This window comes from Rhamphochromis sp. 'chilingali', assembly GCF_963969265.1.
Source record: "Rhamphochromis sp. 'chilingali' genome assembly, chromosome: 6".
Taxonomy (NCBI): Eukaryota; Metazoa; Chordata; class Actinopteri; order Cichliformes; family Cichlidae; genus Rhamphochromis; species Rhamphochromis sp. 'chilingali'.
In genome coordinates, this window is record NC_137933.1 from 22,213,213 (window position 1) to 22,228,992 (window position 15,780).

General features: G+C 38.5%; 2 protein-coding genes across 5 annotated transcripts in view; both read right to left on the reverse strand.

Annotated features, from left to right (window-relative positions):
- dennd5a (DENN/MADD domain containing 5A) overlaps positions 1–316 on the reverse strand; it is a 33,887-nt gene extending 33,571 nt beyond the window's left edge. For all 4 annotated transcript variants that reach the window (XM_080884185.1, XM_080884183.1, XM_080884184.1 and 1 more), the window contains exon 1: positions 56–316. In XM_080884185.1, coding sequence (XP_080740311.1) covers positions 56–155 — 100 coding nt within the window. In that variant the 5' untranslated portion in view covers positions 156–316. The remainder of the gene's footprint in view (positions 1–55) is intronic.
- A 3,772-nt stretch (positions 317–4,088) lies between these two features.
- tmem41b (transmembrane protein 41B) lies at positions 4,089–13,748 on the reverse strand. Its single transcript, XM_080884130.1, has 7 exons — positions 13,543–13,748; positions 11,311–11,428; positions 9,761–9,889; positions 9,118–9,211; positions 6,611–6,715; positions 5,488–5,626; positions 4,089–5,401 (listed from the first exon to the last, which is right to left on the reverse strand). The coding sequence occupies exons 1-7, from the start codon at positions 13,637–13,639 to the stop codon at positions 5,232–5,234; spliced, it is 852 nt and encodes a 283-aa protein (XP_080740256.1). The 5' UTR covers positions 13,640–13,748; the 3' UTR covers positions 4,089–5,231.
- Between the last annotated feature and the right edge of the window lie 2,032 nt (positions 13,749–15,780).

Genomic DNA, 15,780 nt, shown 5'->3' on the forward strand with positions numbered 1-15,780 from the left:
TTTTTTTTTGCCCCAGCATCAGCCCGACATTTACCCAGATGGCTAATGTGCTTACCGGACAGTTCGTCGGGTTCCAGCCCGCTTTCGGTGTCGAGTCCGCAGATCACAAAATAATCTGCGAACCGGCAGGAACCGGAGCTGAAGCCGGTGGTCATTTTGAGACTGGTCCGGTGGTACCCTTATCCCTAAAACAGGGAGCATATTAAAGGAACTCGGAGAAGTGATTTCTCCGTGCCATTACCGACGATACGCTGCTGCGAAGCTTGAAAATCACTACCGACACTGAGCTAACCTGATCAGCTCGCAGCAAGGGACATCCTTTCGAGCGCCTTCACAATAAACCTTTATACAGGGGGAAATCGGCCTTCAGAATAAAAGTCAAGAATAAATAAATACATATATATAAATTTAAAATTTTATATGAGAAAAAAATATAACAGCATATTTTATATATGCTAATCATATTGATTATGAGGAAGACTATAGTACGAAACAACTATAACTCTAGTATGTCTGTGAAGGTTCTCAGTCATCCAGGTCATCGTAGTCAAAGGAGCTTGCAAAGAAAAGCGTCTGGACTTCTTTAAGTTGCTTGAAGACGTTTCACCTCTCATCCGAGAAGCTTCTTCAGTTCTAAGGTCAAATGGTGGAGAGTCCCAGATATAAACCTAGTGGGAGTAACCCCCCACAGAGGGACAAAAGGACCCCCTGATGATCCTCTAATCGTCTGAGCCAAGGTGTGAAACTGGGTGTGGGTCCCAATCAGCCAGAGTTTCGGGTGAGTTCATTGTGAAACCTGGCCCCACCTTATCATGCGAATTCCTGAGGTCAGATGGCCCAGGATGTGAGTGGGCGTTAAGGCGTCTGGGAAGGGATCTCAAAACTGGATTATAGATGGCAGAGAGTTGGTGTCGTAAACCCCCGCCTCTGTTCAAAGATGGTCGCTCACAGTGGACATAGATGGCTTCTTTCACTCCTCTTTCAAACCATCTGTCCTCTCTGTCCAAAATGTGAACATTGGCATCCTCGAAAGAGTGTCCTTTATCCTTAAGATGCAGATGGACTGCTGAGTCTTGTCCTGTGGAGGTGGCTCTTCTGTGTTGTGCCATGCGCTTGTGAAGTGGCTGTTTGGTCTCTCCAATGTAGAGGTCTGAGCATTCCTCGCTGCACTGTACAGCATACACCACATTGTTAAGTTAAAGGAAGCACTCAAAACGTGCGGCTATCCTAAATGGGCGTTCTTAAAGTCAGCAAAGAGGCACAGAAAAGAAGACTAGACACCAGCGAGGGAGGATAAGAAGGACAGACGCAACAACATTGTCATCCCCTATGTAGCTGGTGTATCAGAGAAACTCAGGAGAGTTTTCTCCAAGCATGACATCCCAGTTTATTTCAGACCCAGCAACACGCTCAGACAAAAACTGGTTCACCCAAAAGACAAAACGCCAAAACACAAACTTAACAATGTGGTGTATGCTGTACAGTGCAGCGAGGAATGCTCAGACCTCTACATTGGAGAGACCAAACAGCCACTTCACAAGCGCATGGCACAACACAGAAGAGCCACCTCCACAGGACAAGACTCAGCAGTCCATCTGCATCTTAAGGATAAAGGACACTCTTTCGAGGATGCCAATGTTCACATTTTGGACAGAGAGGACAGATGGTTTGTAAGAGGAGTGAAAGAAGCCATCTATGTCCACTGTGAGCGACCATCTTTGAACAGAGGCGGGGGTTTACGACACCAACTCTCTGCCATCTATAATCCAGTTTTGAGATCCCTTCCCAGACGCCTTAACGCCCACTCACATCCTGGGCCATCTGACCTCAGGAATTCGCATGATAAGGTGGGGCCAGGTTTCACAATGAACACACCCGAAACTCTGGCTGATTGGGACCCACACCCAGTTTCACACCTTGGCTCGTGCGATTAGAGGATCATCAGGGGGTCCTTTTGTCCCTCTGTGGGGGGTTACTCCCACTAGGTTTATATCTGGGACTCTCCACCATTTGACCTTAGAACTGAAGAAGCTTCTCAGATGAGAGGTGAAACGTCTTCAAGCAACTTAAAGAAGTCCAGACGCTTTTCTTTGCAAGCTCCTTTGACTATAACTCTAGTAGTATTTTTTTAAGAATAATAAGATTTCCAGTTAGCCACACTTAAGTTATTTACAGTGATCAAAATTGATACTAAATCATCACCTTGGCGCATGGATAAAATTCATACCTAGACATATAATCATGAACGAGCGATGGTTTAAGTCTAAAAATTCTGTCATAATTTAATATTAATAATATTTCCAATTGACACAATTGAAATTCAGTTACGGTATTCATTTAGAGCAATTTATTCATTTAATAATTTATTTATGAACCCAGAGACGCTCAAAGGTAGTGCCCTTGGGCAAGGAAAGATATCTGGCATTGCCTCCCAGAAAAACTGAAAGAATTAAAGTTATGTATCCATCATCTAAACCAGCTGCATAAATGTGCTACGCCAAGGTTGTGGTTTCTGAGCTTTCATCTACCAGAGATTTTAGGTGTACTGCTCAAGAGCCAAAGTGTACTCGTGCATCGTAAAAAGCAATGGATTAGCTGTACTTTTTCATGGAAGCATCAAAGTGTGGTCTTCTAATATTCTATGATTTTAATTTGTTGAGTACATTAGTGAAAGAAGTCCGTGTGAGTATTGTGTGAATATGTTAGGGTGCGAAAATATTTGTAGAGTAACATTTCAATGAACTGTACTGCAACAGTGGATGCTGATACAACTAAACAAAATGTAAGTTGATTTAATAAAGAACACCACTGCGTTGTCATTCCTCTAAGTGTTATGACACTTATCTCACGTTTTTGTTAATTGCTAAATCAAAGCTAAACGTTTCCATCTGTTATATTTTAAAAACATTACCGTTGCTACACATGCAAAACTAGATTACACTTAATGGGTTATTTTAACCAAACAGGCCGTGCTGCTTTACAGTTGTGTTACAATGTCACCACCTGGTGGCACTAAATAACTAACGACTGCGTTCTTTGTTGTATATTTCAGTATTATTAAATATGTGCACTGTACAGACTATGTTCAGAACTCACATTGTGTAAAGAGTTTAATGACTCAATAAATACATATTTAAAAAAAACAGAACAGAAATGTGAAATCTGTAAACACTTCATACTGCAATACATCACTGCACAGTATAATACTGCTTTTTGAAATGTTGCAGAGGGATACAGAAGAAGTATCACACATTATCACTGATTGGGTAAGACGATGGGGGGGGGGGGGGGGGGGGGGGGGGGGGGGAATTAACCAGTTGGTATAGTAGGTTAAGTTGAAATTAGGTGTAAGGTTTAAATATTTTAGAAAAAGTTACCAACTATCATTTGTTGGCATATTTAGCATTACAGGGGAATAAGAGGTTACTCATAGCTGCAACAGGAATCATTTCACAGCATTTTGCTACTTTACTTAACGAAGGTTCTTTATCCATTGCAGATGTTTCAAAAACAGTAACCAAAAAAAACCATTTAACTACTGTAGCGCTGTCTCCTCCTTTTACATCAATTAATGTTTATGCAGTCTTTTAAAATCTGGGTTTGAGAGTTTAATATTCATACAGTAGTACAGTAGATACACTGTCCATTAAGACATAAGCAAAAACATGAAATCTCCTGATGTACAACTCTAAATATGCATTTTTAAGAGATCTAGGTTAAGATTTGTTACCTACATGTACATTCACTCCGTCTGTTAACTGTCCAGAAGGTTTTTAGCAGCAGGAGCAATGAGTTACCTTGGTACACAGGCAACAAATCTAGAGGGAAATATAATCCATAAGCTTTTTGTTTGTTTTTTTTAAATAACAGGACAAACAGCCATTCAAAACACTTTAAAGAACACAATCTAGCAACATAAATCAGGCAACACAGCACATTTCCCAAGGTGAAGAAAAGGAAGCAGTAAAAGCAAGGCAAGGCTCAGACACTGCACAGTCTGTTGGCAGTCTTATTGAGCTCAATGGTCGATCATCCATCATATTAAAATCACTAGTTAGATATTGTAGGGTGGAGATGAATGCAGATGATCACAGTACATTTAAAAAAAAAAAAAAAAAACAACAACAAAGCAATCTCAGCCTTTGACTTTTAAAATTTACAAACCAAGACAACTGTGTTGACTTTCAAGAATTGTTCAGTACACCAGCAAGATCTACATTTACTGTTTAAATAAAAATACCAGCTAGAGATCCTGAGTTTGACACTCTGCAGTTTGGATGTCCTGTGAAAAAAAATATTACATTGGCCTAGTCTGTACTTTAAATACCTTCAAGCGTTCAGTAGCAAAGTAGATTTATAATATGGAAACATGGCTGAAAGAAAAAGGGAAGTTGTCTGGCAGAAGCAGCAGGCACACTTTTAGGAAGATCACTGAATTACTCACATGTCAACAAAACACAAACTTACAAAGATCAGTGCTTACGCGTTTCCTTTTCTCTACATATTAATGTATGCCCAAACTCTGCATATAGTCGCCAGAGCATGGACCCTGTGTCAAAATGCACTTTGAAAAGACTAAAATCCCCTTTGAGAAGTAGTGTGAAAATTATTGCTATAGTGCTAATCAGATTCTATTAAGTAGACAAATGCAGGAGAAATAAATATTAAAACGGGAGTGGGTGTTAAAGGTGCTACTAACAGGATGTAGCAACTCTTCGGCTGTTGTCCAAGTGCCTGTTTGTTGAGTATTTAGAAATAAAATGTCCAGAATAATCTGAACAAGATGCTGATTACACTGTTTGATGACAGAGTTCCTAAAAAGACAACACAGGCACGTTATTCCCCATGAAATAAGGCCATGTGGAACAACTGTGACCTGCACTTTAGGAAAGCATCCTGCAAGTGGCACCTTTTATTGTCTGAAGAAGATCATACAATTATATAACAAGCAGTGCATTAAATAAAAACAACAAAAAAACAGTTTCTAATATTTATACCATGAGTCACAGAAACCAAAAACAACTTGTGCAAGCAGTGGACTGTTTGTACTTTACATCAGGAACAACCCACCACTGCATGCATTTTTGTGGTTGATGAGTGCTTGGCAATTCCTCCACCGCCTACGAGATGGATGCGGAGCAGCTTCAGTGACCGCTGCATGTTCCTGAGGCGAGGTAAGGGAGATGTTGGGATCAGCCAGCAGATGAGTTGCTGAGGTGAGGTGACGGGCTCTACTCTAGTTTCTGCTGCAGCTTCTTCTGGAAGCAGACGGGTAAAATCGAGAGCACGGCTAGTACACCGAGCACAGCCAGGGAGTTCCAGGACACGGCTTCGCCTGCCGTGGTGAGTTTGTACAGTGTTGTACCTGCGTTGATTGCTACAAAGGATGGTGGAGCCACTCCTGTTGATCAGTGTGGAATGAAGGTTAGTCATTGGTGGAAAACATTACCGAAATGGATCCAGCAGTAGAGAGAAAAACAGTCTTACCAAGAAAGGTACCGATGAAGAAAACCCCCAAAGGCACATTGATGACAGGTGAGGTGATGTTGATGAACCAGTTGGGTAGAAAGGGGGTTATCCTCAAGAAGATGATGTAATTGATTAAATGATTTCTATGTTTATCAACCTGCCATTAAAAATAAAATATAAGAAAAATCATGAGCAGAATATTTCTGAAATTACAAACAATAAATAAATGATCAGCTTTTATTAAAATCATGTTGGAAGACTGCTGTGCTGTGGAATACGGGGTAATACTGGGGATATTAAAGCTCATCTCATTAAGCAATCATTAAAACATGTATAGCACGATAGAGAGAGAGAAATCAAATTTAAAACCCATCTCTTCTCATACAAAGTCTTGACTAATTCAGTCCAATCTTATCTTAAAGGCCTCATAGTACCATATCACTCCAATAGAGCACTTCACTCTCACACTGCATGCTTCCTTGTGGTTCGTAGGGTATTTAAAAGTAGGAGGCAGTCTTTAGTTTTCACACCCCTCTTCTGCGGAAACAGCTACCAGTTTGAATTCTTTATTTTTAAGATTAGGCTTAAAACTTTCCTTTTTGCTAAAGCACATAACCCTTAGTTACCCTGCAATAGGCCTAGGTTGCTGGGAGATTTCCATAAAGTACTTCTTCACTCATTACAAGCTTACAAAGCACTTTGATCATTAGTTATTATTAATGTCTGGTCCTCTTCCACAGCAGGTCGTTTGTACTGTCTTCCTCCCCTCCCCTCAAACCGATTGTGAAAAATGTCCACCCCTCCCTGAGCGTGATTCTTCCTGAGGTCTCTTCCTGTTAAAAGGGAGTTTTTCCTTCCCATGGTTGCCAGGTGCATGCTTAAAGGGGGTCGTTTGATTGTTGGGGCTTCCTCTATATGATTGTAGGGTCTTTACATTATAGTATAAAGCATCTTGAGGTAAATAATGTTGTTGTTGTTGTTGTTGTTGTTATTTGGCAATATATTTGTGGGTCTTTAAATGCAACTCAAAACCAGTACAACTAAAGCAAAGCACAAAGAAAATGCATAAATATATGAAAAGAACAAAAACCCCCAAAATAAAACAAACAAAAAAAAGGTTCTTTCCTGTCAAAGCTCCTACCTGCTGAGACCATTTCTGTGCTCGCTCTGTGAGATATCTGTAGACCACTGGTCTGCCCACCAGATATGACAGCATATAACAGAACGAAGCACCCAAGCCAGAGCACTGCCAACAGACAGAAAATGATGAGTGACTGAGGAAGATAATACAGAAAAAAAAATATCTCAAAGCTAGAAGCAGAAATGACTCTTCTTGTACCTGACTCATAAAACATTTAGAGTCCTTCACAAATTAAATATGTATCTCTAAATATGATTATTAACTATAATGCAACACAATTTCCATATTCCATCGCTTTCATAATGCTAGCAGCAGAGGTGAGGTGTTAAGAAAAGCTGCATGTAGTTTCAAAGAAAAGGTCTCTGGGTTTTCACACTAACCAAAGCCCTTCTTGGCTGTAACAGCAAAAACATCATGGTTTAGTGTGAACAAGGCTAAACCACTAGTGTGAATGCATCGCGTATTTACAGGGAAAAAAAAAGTCCACAAGAAAAAAAAACAACAACCAGCCAAGTGGTCACAGGAGACTATGATGCAACATAGTCACACGCAGCTGTATGCTGTTCATGCAGGTACTGAGGTTAAACTGGTGACAATGTTAAACGTGACATTTTCATTCTATCCTTGCATGTTTAAATGTGGAATTTCCCTTCAAAAATATACAAAAAGCCACGTGATTACACTGCTGTCTGCTCTACATTTACAGTTGTGGTTGGAAGTGTTGCATAAATTCATCATGGGCATGAATTTCATGATCATTTTAGGCCACAGAGTGAAATTATTGTACAGCATACATCTTTAATGACTTTAAAAACAAAAATTGTGTCCACGAGTTTTAATTTATTTTAGAGTTTCTTCTAATCCATACAGGGTTGAAAATATACATACAAGCTAAAGCTAAAAAGTGGTGCTGAAGGTTCTATAGTGTCTTTGAATGTGACAAAGACTAAGTAGTGATCATGATTAACTGGATCTTTGCCAGCATAAAAAGGATTGTTTGGTCAGACCAAAGCACTGACAAAACATCATGGCAATGGTGGGAAAAAAAAATCAAAAGAACTCAGTAAAGTTCTAAGAAGGTGAGCTTTGGATTTACAAAAGTTGGGATTGTCTCTTGGAGCCAGTTCTAAACAACTGTAGATTCCAGTTGTACAAGTTAATCAGACAAGTCACCACTTTACCAAGGTCTGGAAGAAGGCCTTGAGAGGATATTGGCTAGGATGTTCAGGAACAACCAAACCAAGGCTCATGAATTGCAAACTGCTGAAAACCTCAACTGAAATTTGCAGCTGCCCACATGGACGAGCCAAAGAGCTTTTGGAGAAAAGTATTACAATCGTATGAAATTAAGATTAAGCTATTTGGTCACAACGATAAGAGTTATATTTGGAGGGAGTAAAGGTGAGGCTAAGAACACGATATCAGCTATAGCCTTAGTATCAGGCTCTGGGGCTGTTTTGCTGCACTGGTATTGGTACATTGGAAAAAATAAAGACTACTTCCAAATTCTTCAAATTCTCTTCTAATCAAATCAAATCAAATCAAATCAAATCAAATCAAATCAAATCACTTTTATTGTCACATCACATGTGCAGGCACACTGGCACAGCACATGTGAGTGAAATTCTTGTGTGCGAGCCCCACAAGCAACAGAGATGTGCAAACACAACAACACAAACGAACAAAATACAAGAATGGCCAACCTGAAACTAATAAATATATGTACAATATATAATAGTGTATGCATTTCTGGATGTGTATACTAAATATTTTCCTACGTGTGTGTGTGTGTGTGTGTGTGTGTGTGTACACATTTTTACAAATTAAATAGTAAAAATAAAATAAAATAAAATAATAATAATAATAATAATAATAATAATAATAATAATAATAATAATAATAATAAAATATATAAAATATACAGAGTTGAATATGTGCAAAACAAGTGGCATTTATATACAGTGTGGAGTGCATAATGTTGAAGTTCCAGTAGTGAAGCTGAGGTGTCTAATCAACAGCTACAAAGTTGAAACTTTGACACAGTTGTGTGTTCCAACAGGACAATGATCCCAAACACACCAAAACTGGTTTTATAACAGATAAAGATCAACTTCTGGAAGAGCATTTCCAAAGCTCTGACCTCAACCCTTTTGAAAATGTTTGGATTGTGCTTAAAAATAAACTAATTTAAATGTGGTAAGATGGAAAATTTTGCAAAGAAAAGTGGTCAAACATTCAGCCAGACTTATGCAGGAGGTTGATGATGATGGTTGCCAAAAGCATCTGGTTGTGGTGCAGCTTGCTAAGGAACATTTAATCAATCACTTTTTTCCCCCTTCTTTAAAGTCATTAAAGATGTAACCATAACTGTAAATTATAATTCCACTGTATGAAAAACTTTAAGAGATGTAATCATCCATCTATTTAACAAAAGGCTGTGGCTTGACATCCTTACATAAATAAACTCAATGTTTTTTTCTTACAAATTTCATACTGTTCTTACTCACCAAGCACACCAAGAAAAGAGCCAGAGGGAACGGATAAAGATATCCAGACAGTATGCTGAGGAAGATCGATCCAGGGATTGCAAAAGTCTGGAGGCTGGTAAAAGTGTTAAGGTGTATTTCTTTAAAAATGAGCTCCACACAAGATTCCTCTTCCCACTTAAGCCCTAAAAGAAAAACCCACTACAATGATGGTAATACTTTGTCTGTAGGTTGAGCAGTTAAAATGAGATTGTGTGCACACACTAGATTTATCCTCAGAGACATCCAATATTGGATACAAAGTTCTGCTTGCTTGACTTTTACAGCAGACTTAGAGCGGACACTCTGAAAGAATTATTAGAAAAAATCTGAGTCATAAGTTTTACACGTGGGAGATACCACTGACAGTTCTGAAAGGTCATACATGGTCATACTTTGTCAGGAATGCCAGCTGAAAGATTCAGTCACAAGAAACTAATGAAGCTGTAGCCAGAAAAAGACAATAAAATAATAACTTCAGTTAACACAAAGTTAACTGAATAGCTAGTGCAAACTATCAATGCAAACCAGACAGCTTTACTTAGCCTGAACCTCAGCAAAGTAGTTCAGAGTAAGTAGTAAAGTACATATTTTACATAAAGGGTGATGTTTTCTCCAAGGATACAAAACATATGTTGCAAAGTAGGCCACCAACACCTGGGTGTAGTAGGTGTCTTTGTATTTAGACAATACTGTTCCCAAAGCTTTAGCATCATCCATGTCTTTGGGGATCTTGATTTTCTCCATTTCATCACTGGAAAAAAATAAAATAAATCTTGTGTCAGTCACAATTTACTTAAAACCCTTTCCAGTCGTTTTTAATATATAAAAATCAGCAAATGATTATGTAATTGGTTTGTGAATTAGCACTACCAGTGAGAATAGTGTGTTTCTTAGCAGGTATGTTCAAAATTGAAGCTGTACAAGTACAGAGAAAAACTCTACATGCATGTTTTACTATTATGGGTCCAACTCTTCTAATGAACCATGTCTACCAGCAGTTAATAATAATTTATACTTTACTGATCCCCGTGGGGAAATTCCTCTCTGCATTTAACCCATTCGCTTAATGACTGGATCTGTCCAGTTTTCCATTGCCAATTTCATGCTGACATATTCTCTTACTGCTTCTAAATCATATCTCAGCAGTTCTGGACTTGAACACTATGTCAGAATTACTCTCATTTTTAGCCTTTTCTTCATTTACCTAACAAAAACTGCCAAAATCCACCAGTACAGAGCTCCTAATAACTAAGTATATCAGGAGTGCACTGGTGCCTGGCTGTCTTGGTTAACTCTTCACTTGATTAACTATTTTACTAGCAAGGCATTCCAAACACAGTCAAGCTCACCTGCACTTAAAAATAGCGGAGGCTTGAGTTCAAAGCAACCCCTGAGGCCATTTACTGTATCTCCACTCTGCTATGCCCCTCTATTTTTCTTTTATTTACATTTCTAAACAAAGAGTAAAGCCTCCCCAAAGAATTTAAAACAATCTCCAATGTCGCAGCTAAACACTGAGGGAGATTATGCTTTTGAAGCAGCCAATGGTCTCAAAAGACATTTTTAAATGCATTTGTTTTCATTAACCTTTAAGCTGAAATCCTAACTTCATTGAATAAAGATCCAAACATTATGTGGTTTGTCTCCTTTGCCCCAAATTCAATTTAATTGCACAGCATTTGTATAGCTCCACTCTACAACAGTCCTGAGGGCACTCAGTAAGGAAAAGACCACAAAATATTATAGAGACAATCCCAACTAGTTATAAAGCAATTTCTGTCAGTTTTTTTATACAGAGTATTTTATGAATAGGTACCGAACAGAACTACTAACAGAAAGTGTAACTCATCATTAGCTGGGGAGAAAACAGTCATCAAGATAATGACAGCTTTGCCTTCAACACAAGACGACCTACAGCTCAAGCTGTGTTGTACTCAGCAAGATGTTTATTGTTTGTTTGTTTGTCTTTTAACCATGACTCATCACCATTCAGTTTTCAAGCCTGTGTGCCACTGAATGGAAATAAAGTTATATACACCCTACCTGTGAAACAGCAGAAATTAATCTATTAAACAGAAAAGCAATGTCTAGTAAAATCCACTCCTTCAGATCTGAGAAGTGTTTTGGGTAAACTGTACTTCATGCTGAAACAACCACACCAGGGCAACTTACTCAGAAAGCTCTGGGAAGTTCCTGTAAACAAGGTACATGACTGAGGCAGAGCAGGTGAAGATGGACACCAGAATCAACAGAGACATGCGTGCTGAGCCCCCTGCGCTATGCTGAATCTCTGTCGAGAGAGAAAGTAAGTCAAACACCCGGTTAACATAGAGTAAACTATAATCAGATAAACATCCTACAAGTAAGCTTTTGTATAATTAGCATCACTCATTTAAGCCACTACGGGGAACCGAATCTCTCTCTCTCGGGAGAGAGAGACACTTGTGGCTATGGCTGAGACTGTCTCTTTAATGATGCTTTCAGCATAAACATTATAGAAAGAGAGAACTGCAATATCTAACTGTGAGATCTTAATATATGCAGAGAGGAAGTGCTTTTTTTTTGCCGTTTGCTCATTTAAAACCACACTACTACACTGCAGCACACTATGATGGTCTGCCAACACATACTGAGTCTGGTGTCACATACATATTTGATGATAGCTTATGACACTGATGATAAGCTGACACCTGGGAGTAAAATATGAATGTTATGGTTTTTAATTGTTCAATTAATATTTAAAATTTGTAAGTTTTTGATTGAAGCTGACTTTACCATCAGCTTCAATCAAATACTTGGCACTAATAAAGATTATGCTTAAAAAGGTGCGGTTAAATACATTCTCAACAAAGTTTGTGTGACATAAAAACACAACTGAGCATGACGTCAGAAAGCAGTATTGCCATCTGGTCACTCCTGCCATTGAGATGCATCTTGTCTGATCCAATCAAGTTGGACAGATGTAATCACTTGCAGCACATTCAGAGGTGATCTGAGACAAAGACACTTCATCAGTCCACACATAGCTTTAGAATGAGTGTGGATATCACTTCCCAGCACTTATGCAAATAAACCTCATAGCTGTGTGCCACTTTTCCTCTTTAACAGCAGGACATAGCTATGCACTTCTGATGCCTTGTCTGGTGGAAATTAAGACTGAGTCTATTTGAGGCATACATTTTATTAAAAAAAAAAAAAAAAAAAAAGATGGACCTGGCCAGCAGGACACCAGGCTCCAAAGTCAGCTGATTTTCCAGCAACTCATTAGCCCTTTCTGACAGAGTGTGGGTGGTTCCTTATTCCTTCATTATTTTCCACTTGGCACTCCCCAGTTTTATCTTCTTGTCTAATATGGTCACTTCCAGTTCCAAAAAGCCCATAGACAAATGCCAAACTCAAGGGTTTTACTCTACAAAGCAATGTGTTAAGTCAGCATGGCTACGTCCACTTTATGGATCCAGGCAAACCGAATCAACCAAAAGATATGATAAACTCAAAATGCATCTCTATACGTTTTTATGTTTGTTTGTTTTGCTGGTCATTTAGACAAGAAGGAACAAAGTTCATAAGAAAAAAAAAACACTTCAGCTCTGAACTCATGCGAGTCCTTGACTAAAGGGAAACACTCATATGTAATCCACACGCCATGTGTACAAGGTAAGTACAATACCTGTGAATATGTAATAAGGTTCACATACACCCTGTAACCTTAGCTACTTTTGACATTGCTGGAGTACATTTGCACTTTACTTTTTCATTTACAGTTCATGCAAATCGATACATTACACTTAATATAATAGCTTTTTGACATGAGCTTTTGAAATGCAGCTCGAATGAAGTTTAATTAACAATGCACAGTTAATTAAACTTCATTTACACAAAATGGTTAAATATTACTTTAACCCCCCTCAAAAAACATTGAAACTGAAATAACTTTAGAATTACATTCTGCACATTTTTCTGGAAATAAGAGCTTTTATGATTAATCTTATGGAGTACTTTTTGTCATATCCTTACTTTACCGTTGGAGGAGATGAATACTTCCCCAACCGTCTTTGTTAACCAGCAGTTTATCTTTTCGCTGATAAAAGATTTAGTAATTTAAACTATTAGGTTAATGTAGGTATGCTGACTAAACATTTAAGTTATTACACCTTAAATGAGGCTGAGGTGGATTTTTGGCCAACTTTGTGATGTGTTGTTTATAAGGTTTGGCGATACAAAGTACAGCATCGAAATCAAGCAGGGCTAACTTTAGCTAGCTGGTTCAGGCTGCTTCGCAATACGTAACGGTCTCAAAGTTAAAAGGACGCAGTCGAGTGGTCATATTGCTTCATCTGTCTCTATTTGCTTTCCTCTTCTTTTTCGTTAACGTTTAACAATTAGCTACCGCCATGAGCCTACCTTTCAGGACTTTGGAGTTACTGGCATTAGCCTTCACCTCTTCCTGTGCCACGGACAAGCCGTCCGTGTCTCTGGTTTCTCTCCGCTTTTTGGCCATTTTCTGAGATAACGTTAAGATTAGCGGTACCGAGATGTAGTGGAGTAACAACCGGCAAGTCGATCGAGTGACACCGGTATGTCGACAGCCTGATGACACGTTACACTGATTGACCTTTTACCTTACATTCAGGAGCAAACCTCCACCATTTACAACAGCGCCCCCAGCGGCAGGCTCGCCACATTCTGCAGTGAAGTCTACTTTCATATCTTAAAGACATTTTTTATTGGTTATTATTCAGTTTTATATTTAAAGTGTTTCATATTGGAAGAGAAACACCTAGGAAGTAGATTAAATGTGCAGAGGTTTTTTTTTTCTGTTCTCAAACTGATCTCCCTGAATGTATGACTTTCACTCTGCAACTGCAGGGAGATTTGGGAAGGAGACGGTGGAGAAAATGGCTGGACTTTACAGCTTGTGGCAGCACCCTTTGATGCATAGAATTAGTAATGCAGACTTGTTGACGTATGTATGTGTGGATGTGCAGATGTATGTACAGGTGTATGTTATCTTCCCATGACCTCATACTGTTTCTGTTTTTTCTTTTTTCTTTTATCTTGTTGCATAAAAATGTTCCTAAACAAATAAAAAGTGTCAAAAAAAACTGATCTCCCTGTTGGAGCTCAGTCTGGGGGGGAGTTATTTTTTTTCTCCTTATCTTTCCTCATATTGTGCTTTTTCCATGTTATACCCCTCTGACCTGTCTTCCCCATGTGATGTTTGTGTAATGTATGTATGGTCGGTAGGGTAAGACGGTGCTGGCACGGCTGGCAGCCTTAACCCAATTTCCCTCGGGATGAATAAAGTATGATCAATCAAAATACAAATTTAAGGTACTTTACAGTTTATACTCTTCACACTCTGTATCTGTATCTTGCATGAACAAGCCTTTAAAATATTAACATCATATATTAAATTCTTTCAGAGAAAATTACAAAGATGAGGGTGCAGACAGCCCTATAATTTATACAGATGGTTCTTCATTATAGAGAATTATAGAGAAACAGTTGTCAGTCGGGATTTTATTAAGGACTTGCACTCCAGAAGTAAAAGCAATCAAAACATAAATCCAAAATAAACACATACATCACAATAGGAAAACAAAACAAAAAACATACAGATGTACATACTGCACATACTTTATTTTGATTCTATAGACCAACTATATTTAAAGTTGGGGTCAAAAGTTCACAGACACTCATCTTAGGCATGTATTTTTATAAGTTTCAATCAATCAATCAATCAATCAATCAATCAATCAAGCCCTTTATTTATCACATGCAAAGTTTACACCTGCAATGAAATTGGAATTTGGAGGAAGTCTTACTTCTTCATGATTCCATCCTGTTTGTGCAATGTACCAGTACCACTGGCAGCAAACAGCCCCACAACATGATGCTACCACCACCATGCAAGACAGCTGGCAGAGTATTTTTAAGTTTGAAAGCCTCACCAAGAATAACTCTTCCAAATATACCTCTTCTTTTTATTGCTAAATAACTCAATCTTTGCCTCGTCTGACCTAAAAAAATTTCTCCAGAAGGGATTTGGTTTGTCCATGTGGGCAGCTGCAAATTTCAATCAAGCTTGAAGGAGTTGATTTTGGAGCGAGGGTTTCTTTCTTGTTCAGTACCCTTTGAATCCACGCTGGTGTAAATCTTTCTTGCTTATGTCTTCAAATAAAAATCATAGCAGTGAAAATCATTGCATATGATTAACACCTTTGGGTGGGATCCCAATGTAAGTTTCAAGCAAAGTTCACAAATCATCTGTGTGTGTTTTTTTTATTCTTTTAGCTGCTCCTTTTAGGGGTCATTAAATGATACCATATGCATCCATTTTACTCTATCCTGCCTGGGAGCTCCTTATTCAACATAATTTGTACAACATACCAACTGTCTTTCTTCTGCTCGTGCACAAACTTGCCACTACAACTTTGTCTCCATCATTAGAGGTGACTTATTGAGAAACAAGGATATCCCTCTGGCATACTTTTTTCCCAATGAAAAAATATTGGATCTTATGGTCTTCCACCTCCAACTCAACATCCTGTCTTTTTGTCAGTTCCACTGTCATCAAAAAATACAATATAAAAGGTCTCACTTCAGTCTTGTAAACCTTCGCTTTCATTCTTGCTATCC

What these genes read in the sequence shown, in the direction of transcription:
- tmem41b (XM_080884130.1), bottom strand. Translation starts at nt 13,639, where the DNA reads ATGGCCAAAAAGCGGAGAGAAACCAGAGACACGGACGGCTTGTCCGTG. An exon ending in TAACTCCAAAGTCCTGAAAG is followed by an intron (nt 11,429 to 13,542) that starts GTAGGCTCATGG and finishes CTCTCTCGACAG; the next exon opens with AGATTCAGCATAGCGCAGGG. An exon ending in CACAGAAATGGTCTCAGCAG is followed by an intron (nt 5,627 to 6,610) that starts GTAGGAGCTTTG and finishes TTTTAATGGCAG; the next exon opens with GTTGATAAACATAGAAATCA.